The sequence below is a fragment of the Bison bison genome, unplaced genomic scaffold, assembly GCF_000754665.1.
Source record: "Bison bison bison isolate TAMUID 2011002044 unplaced genomic scaffold, Bison_UMD1.0 scf7180017864320, whole genome shotgun sequence".
Taxonomy (NCBI): Eukaryota; Metazoa; Chordata; class Mammalia; order Artiodactyla; family Bovidae; genus Bison; species Bison bison.
In genome coordinates this window covers 10923-18714 of record NW_011494892.1, presented here as the reverse complement: position 1 = coordinate 18714, position 7792 = coordinate 10923, and the positions used below count along the sequence as shown (strand labels likewise).

General features: G+C 44.9%; 1 protein-coding gene across 1 annotated transcript in view; it reads left to right on the top strand.

Annotated features, from left to right (window-relative positions):
- The window catches only part of IMP4 (IMP4, U3 small nucleolar ribonucleoprotein), a 5110-nt gene extending 4003 nt beyond the window's left edge, over nt 1-1107 (top strand). Inside the window, exons 8-11 of the mRNA XM_010852966.1 lie at nt 1-109; nt 200-294; nt 414-487; nt 569-1107. The exon at nt 1-109 is cut by the window's left edge and continues 2 nt beyond it. Of these exons, the coding sequence (XP_010851268.1) occupies nt 1-109; nt 200-294; nt 414-487; nt 569-681 (391 nt within the window). The 3' untranslated portion in view covers nt 682-1107. The remainder of the gene's footprint in view (nt 110-199; nt 295-413; nt 488-568) is intronic.
- Nucleotides 1108-7792: the final 6685 nt, after the last annotated feature.

Sequence of the window (7792 nt, the reverse complement as noted above, 5' to 3'; positions counted from 1 at the left end):
CACACTGTGCAACGTAGTCATGAGGCATGACATCCCTGACCTGGGCACTGCATCAGAGGCCAAACCTCACCTCATCATGCATGGTTTCTCCTCCCGCCTGGGTAAGCGGGTGAGTCTGCGGCCATGGGCTGGGGGCTGAGGGCTGAGGGCTGGGGGGTGCTAGGCCAGGCATTTTAGGCTTTTCTTCCTGCTGCCCTAGGTCTCTGACATACTCCGCTACCTGTTCCCTGTGCCCAAAGATGACAGCCACCGGGTTATCACCTTCGCCAACCAGGACGACTACATCTCCTTCAGGTAGGTCTGTTGGCTGGGCTCAAGTGATGTCCCCACCTTTATGTCCCTGTACTGTTTGTTGTTTATCCTGCAGCTGCTCCCTGCCTCCGCTCAACCCTGCCCTGTCCCCTTTGCCCCAGGCACCATGTATACAAGAAGACCAACCACCGCAATGTGGAGCTGACCGAGGTTGGGCCGCGCTTTGAGCTGAAGTGTGAGTTTGGGGCTTTCTCCTACATCTGGTGGTGGGCAGTGCTGGATATGTAGGTGACTATATCTCATCCCCTTCCCCCAGTGTACATGATCCGCCTGGGCACGCTGGAACAGGAGGCCACTGCAGACGTAGAGTGGCGCTGGCACCCCTACACCAACACCGCACACAAGAGAGTCTTCCTGAGTGCTGAGTAGCCCACTCACTAATGAGGATGTGGACCTGGACCTGGGAGGTGGGGAGAGGTCAGATAAAATCTAGTTGCTGTAGCACCATGTTTACCTCTTAAGTGGTCAGGGCAGGTCTGTCGGGTTGAGTATGAAAGGTGTGGGGGTCTCCTCAGGTGCGGACCTGGCAGCTCTGGGACGTCCTCAGGCCCGGTAGTGACATTGTGTGTAGGACAAGGCAGACCTGATGCAGTGACTAGCTCCTGTGCTGTTGGGAGGGTTTGCTGCTACCCTGGGAGATCTGGTGCTGCTGTTAGTGGCCGTGTACATTCATCATCTGGGAATGGGAATAAAAGTGTGAGCACAGAAGTCTCACAGCAGAGGGTCGCCCTGGGGACCAGCTTTCAGCCAGGGCAGGCAGAAAATAAACAAGATGTAAACCATGTATTCATTTCATTTTGGTCGCCTTTGAGTGTAATTCAAGTTCTTCAGAGAACCCAGTGCACTTGGGTTCACAAGCAGGGGGAAGCTTTATGTGGCCATCTTTCCCTTTAAGGATCTCTTTAGAATCTCCCTAGATTACCAAGGATCTCTCTTAAGTTATCAAGGATGTCTGGTATGTGAATTCACCACTTTTTGCTGGGCACAGACTCAACTTGTTTCCTGTTTTAACAACCACAAACATTGCTTCAGGAACACTGAACATAATGTCTGTGCATATTTATGCAAGTATATCTGATGAGTAAACTGCTGCAAGTGGAACTGTGTCTTGAAAATGATTATAGATGCTGCTGAATTGTCCTCTAAAAGGCTGTCTCTTCCAGCCACCGTCAGTAGATCTGAGTGTTTCCTGTGTCCTTGTCATAACTGGGGACTGTCAGAGTTGGTCAAGCTCTAGGTGCAAAATTGTTCCTCAACTGAATGTATTTTTAAAATTATAACAGATGCTAGTGTTAGTTGCTCAGTCATGTCTGACTCTTTGCAACCCCATGGACCATAGCCCACTTGGCTCCTCTGTCCATGGGATTCTCCAGGCAAGAATACTGGAGAGGATAGCCATGCCCTCCTCCAGGGGATATTCCTGAGCCAAGGAATTGAACCCAGGTGTGCTGCATTGCAGGCGGCTTCTTTACCATCTAATCCACTAGGGAAGCTCGTAATAGATGTCATAAATATTCAAATATTCATTGGCTATATGTGTGTTCTCTGAGATCCGTTAGCTCTTTATAGAAAGTTGTTTACCTCTACGTTGATAGATTGTTTTAAGTCTTTTAATTGTGGAGAATTCCAAAATAAGAGCAGAGAGGACTGTACAGTGAGTCCATGAAGCCCATCTCATTGACCAGTATCCTGGTGGCTCAGAAGTAAAGAATCCGCCTGCCAATGCAGGACACACGGGAGACGCAGGAGCCACAGGTTTGATCCTTGAGTCAGGAACATCCTCTACAGAAGAAAATGGCAACCCACTCTAATATTCTTGCCTGAGAAATGTCTTGGACCGAGGAGCCTGGCCAGCTACAGTCCATGGGGTCGCAAAGGATTTAGTAACTAAACAACAACCCACTTTGTAGCTGCACCCTCTCCCTATATCTACTTCACTTATTTTGAAGCAAATCCCAGATGCATATCATTTCATCCAAAAATATTTCCATATAGCTCTAAAAAATAAGACTCAACAAAAGTAATATAGCACTGTCACACTTAAAAAAATCAATAGTTATTCCAGATTCTACTCTACATATCCAGTTAATGTTCAGTTTTCCCTGATATGGTATGTTCATTTGAACCAGGATACAACTTAGGTGCATTTCATTGCAAATGGTTGACAATTCTCTTGTCCTTTTTAAAACAGCTTTATTGAGATATAATGCATGTCAGCACCATTCATCTGCTTAAAGTATACAGTTAAATATTTTTTAATTATATTCACAGGGTTGTACAGTCATCACCACAATCTAACTTTAGGCCATTTTTGTCCCTTCTAAAGAAACGCTGTGCTCTTTAGCTGTCACTTCCCATTCCTTTCCAATCTTCTCCCAACTCTCAGCACCTTGTAACCACTCATCTACTTTTGGTCTCTATAGACTTGCCTACTCTGGACATTCCATAGGAACTGTGATAGAGAATCTTGTATTCCATTACAAGTTATTCACTAAAGGGATGTTGCCTCCACAAGCTTAAATTATACATAATGGCCCATCTCTGGGAACCTTGCTTCCAGGTAATGAGTGTTAGGCTGAAACACCTTTGTTTAGCTCCAGGAAACATCCTGACCAGGCCCAGCTGTGAGTAACTGCAGGGAGGAAGAAATTAACCCATCCCCTCTGGAGGCGAATGGGAACCAGGAAGTGTTTGACTTTTCTCCCTCCCCTTTTGGTGTAAAGGAGCCTGAATTCAGACACAGGAAAGATGGTTCAAACCCATTATCTTCGTTTGCTGGCTTTCTGAATAAAGTGTATTCCTTGTCTCAGTGACTCATCTCTTGAACCTGCCTGTTGTGCAGCGAGCTTAGTATGAGCTTACACTCGGTAACGGAATGGAATCATACAATTTGTAGTGTTTTGTGACTGGCTTCTGTTGACTAAAGAATAGTCACAACCTGAGCATAATAAGTTATTTTATTTGGTGGGAATGTTTAGGACTTCAAGCCCGGGAAACAGCATCTCAGGTAGCCCTGAGGAACTGTTCTGAAGAGGCTGGAGAGGGAGGCAGGCATATATATAGAAGTTTGAAACAAAGAGGGCAGGCAGTCTGAACATCAAAGGTTATTGTTAATTAAGGAAAACCGGATGTCTCAAGGAATTTAGTGCTCTTCTTTATATGGGAAGATGCAAGTTTCTGGGCTCACTGAACTCTTTCCTTTCATATGCACTTCTGCTATCTGGGACCAAATCCCGCAATCTTCCTTTTTGAGTGTTCACATTTTTAATTCCTCTTTCACTGTAAGGGGTAACAGAAGACTGCTACTTTTGCTTACATCCAGCAACTCCACCCCCACCCCACCCCAGGCTCCTTAGCAATCACTGTGGGGCGGGGTAGCAGGATCTACTGGATCACAGGCATTGTTTTCCCTTTTGGGAGCTCTCATTCACGTTTAGAAGCCTGAAATCACTGATGGCAGTGACATTCTTGCCTACTGATACGGCAGGAAATATTTCACACTTCTCAGTGTTGTTTTCAAAATTTATGTTGTAGTATCTAGTTCATACCTCTTTGTTGCTAAATAGTATTCTATTATATGTGTATGTAAGGTGACCCTGGCAGTCAGGCAGAGAAAGATACATTATAGGAAGAGAGGAACGGATCTACCTTAGAAACCAGTGCTCTCCCTTTATAGCCAACCTTTCTTATACCCTATCGATGGGAAATTATGCCTCAAAGGGAGGAGTCCTTAGTTAAGCTCACAGCTGGGGTCTTGTGATCTTGAATTCAGAGGGTTCTCACGGTCGGGTGGTCATGTTTCAGTTTTCAGTTCAGTCACTCAGTCATGTCTGACTGCGACCCCATGGACTGCAGCACGCCAGGCCTCCCTGTCCATCCCCAACTCCCAGAGTTTACTCAGACTCATGTCCGTCGAGTCCGTGATGCCATCCAACCATCTCATCCTCTGTCGTCTCCTTCTCCTCAATCTTTTCAATCTTTTCCAGCATCAGGGACTTTTCCAAGAGTCACTTCTTTGCATCAGGTGGGCAAAGTATTGGAGTTTGAGCTTCAGCATCAGTCCTTCCAGTGAATATTCAGGGTTGATTTCCTTTAGGATGGACTAGTTGGATCTCCTTGCAGTCCAAGGGACTCTCAAGAGTTCTCTGACGCCACAGTTCAAAAGCATCAATTCTGCGCTCAGCTTCCTTTATAGTCCAACTCTCACATCCATACCTAACTACTGGAAACACCATAGCTTTGACTAGACGGACCTTTGTTGGCAAAGTAATGTCTCTGCTTTTTAATATGCTGTCTAGGTTGGTCATAACTTTTCTTCCAAGGAGCAAGTGTCTTATTTTCATGGCTGCAGTCACCATCTGCAGTGATTTTGGAGCCCCCGAAAATAAAGTCTGTCACTGTTTCCACTGTTTTCCCATCTGTTTGGTATGAAGTGATGGGACCAGATGCCATGATCTTCGTTTTCTGAATGTTGAGCTTAAAGCCAACTTTTTCACTCTCTTCTTTCACTTTCATCAAGAGGCTCTTTAGTTCTTTTTCAGTTTCTGCCATAAGGGTGGTGTCATCTGCATATCTGAGGTTATTGATATTTATCCTAGCAATCTTGATTCCAGTTTGAGCTTCCTCCAGCCCAGTGTTTCTCATGATGTACTCTGCATATAAGTTAATTAGGGTGACAATATACAGCCTTGACATATTCCTTTCCCTATTTGGAACCATTCTTGTTCCATGTCCGGTTCTAACTGTTGCTTCCTGACCTGCATACAGATTTCTTAAGAGGCAGGCCAGGTGTCTGGTATTCCCATCTCTAAGGATTTTCCACAGTTTCTTGTGATCCACATAGTCAAAGGCTTTGGCATAGTCAATAAAGCAGAAATAGATGTTTTTCTGGAACTCTCTTGCTTATTTGATGGTCCAGCGGATGTTGGCAATTTGATCTCTGGTTCTTCTTCCTTTTATAAAACTAGCTTCAACGTCTGGAAGTTCATGGTTCACATACTGGCTTGGAGAATTTTGAGCATTACTTTCCTTGCCATGTGAGATGAGTGCAGTTATGCGGTCGTTTGAGCATTCTTCGGTATTGCCTTTCTTTGGGATTGGAATGAAAACTGACCTTTTCCAGTCCTGTGGCCACTGCTGAGTTTTCCAAATTTGCTGGCATATTGAGTGCAGCACTTTCACAGCATCATCTTTCAGGATTTGAAATAGCTCAACTGGAATCCCATCACCTCCACTAGCTTTGTTCGTAGTGACACTTCCCTAAGGCCTGCTTGACTTTGCATTCCAGGACGTCTGGCTCTAGGTGAGTGATCATACCATCATGATTATCTGGGTTGCGACAATCTTTTCTTGCCATCTCTTAATATCATTGCTTCTGTTAGGTCCATACCATTTCTGTCCTTTATCAAGCCCATCTTTGCATGAAATGTTCCCTTGGTATCTCTGATTTTCTTGAAGAGATCTCTAGTCTTTCCCATTCTGTTGTTTTCCTCTATTTCTTTGCACTGATCACTGAGGAATGCTTTTTTCTCTCCTTACTGTTCTTTGAAACTCTGCATTCAAATGGGTGTATCTCGCCTTTTCTCCTTTGCCTTTTGCTTCTCTTCTTTTCATAGCTGTTTGTAAGGCCACCTCGGACAGCCATTTTTCTTTTTTGCATTTGTTTTTTTTTGGAGATGGTCTTGATCCCTGACTCCTGTACGATGTCCCAAACCTCCACAGTTCTTCAGGCACTCTATCAGATCTAATCCCTTGAATCTGTCACTTCCACTGTATAATTGGAAGGGATTTGATTTAGGTCATACCTGAATGATCTAGTGGTTTTCCCTACTTTCTTCAATTTACGTCTGAATTTGGCAATAAAGAGTTCATGATCTGAGCTACAGTCAGCTCCCAGTCTTCTTTTTGGTGACTGTTTACAGCTTTTCCATCTTTCGCTGCAAAGAATATAATCAATCTGATTTCAGTATTGACCATCTGTTGATGTCCATGGGTAGAGTCTTCTCTTGTGTTGTTGGAAGAGGGTGTTTGCTATGACCAGTGCGTTCAGTTGGCAAAACTCTATAGCCTTTGCCCTGCTTCATTCTATACTCCAAGGCCAAACTTGTCTGTTAATTTTGAGTATCTCTTGACTTCCTACTTTTGCATTCCAGTCTCCTATAATGAAAAGGCAATCTTTTGGGGGTGTTAGTTCTAGAAAGTCTTGTAGGTCTTCACAGAACCGTTCAGCGTCAGCTTCTTCAGCATTACTGGTCAGGGCATAAATTTGGATTACTATGATATTGAATGGTGTGTCTTGGAAATGAACAGAGATCATTCTGTCATTTTTGAGATTGCATCCAAGCACTGCGTTTCAGACTCTTTGGTTGACTGTGAGGGCTACTCCATTTCTTCTAAGGGGTTCTTGCCCATAGTAGATATTCGTGGTCATCTGAGTTCAGTTTACCCATTCCAGTCCATTTTATTTCACTGATTGCTAAAATGTCGACATTAACTCTTGCCATCTCCTGTTTGACCACTTCCAATTTGCCTTGATTCATGGACCTCACATTCCAGGTTCCTATGCAGTATTGCTCTTTACAGCATCAGACCTTGCTTCCATCACCAATCACATCCACAACTGGGTATTGTTTTTGCTTTGGCTCCATCCCTTCATTCTTTTTGGAGTTATTTCTCCACTGATCTCCAGTAGCATATTGGGTACCTACCAACCTGGGGAGTTCATCTTTCCGTGTCCTATCGTTTTGCCTTTTCATACTGTTCATGGGGTTCTCAAGGCAAGAATGCTGAAGTGTTTTGCCATTCCCTTCTCCAGTAGACCACGTTTTGTCAGAACTCTCCACCATGATCCATCGGTCTTGGGTGGCCCTACACAGCATGGCTCATAGTTTCTTTGAGGTAGACAAGGCTGTGATCCATGTGATCAGATTGGTTAGTTTTTTGTGATTGTGGTTTTCAGTCTGTCTGCACTCAAATAGAAAAGGATAAGAGGCTTATGCAAGCTTTCTAATGGGAGAGATTGATGAGGGAGAAACTGGGTCTGATGGGCAGGGCCATGCTCAGTAAATCTTTAATCCAATTTTCTGTTGATGGGTGGAGCTGTGTTCCCTCCCTGTTATTTACCTGGGGCCAAACTATGGTGGAGGCCCACCAGGCCCCTCCATCCATGGAATTTTCTAGGCAAGAGTACTGGAGTGGGTTGCCATTTCCTTCTCCAGGGATCTTCCCAACTCAGGAATCGAACCCAGGTCTCCCACATTGTGGGCAGACGCTTTACCGTCTGAGCCACCAGGGAATCCAGTGAAGATAATGGTGACCTCTTTCAAAAGGCCCCCAGTGTGTTCTGTTACATTCAGTGCCCCCAACCCTGCAGCAGGCCACCACTGACCCACACCTCCTCTGGAGACTCCTGGACACTCACAGGCAAGTCTGGGTCAGTCTCTTGTGGGGTCATTGCTCCTTTTTCCTGGGTCCTGGTATG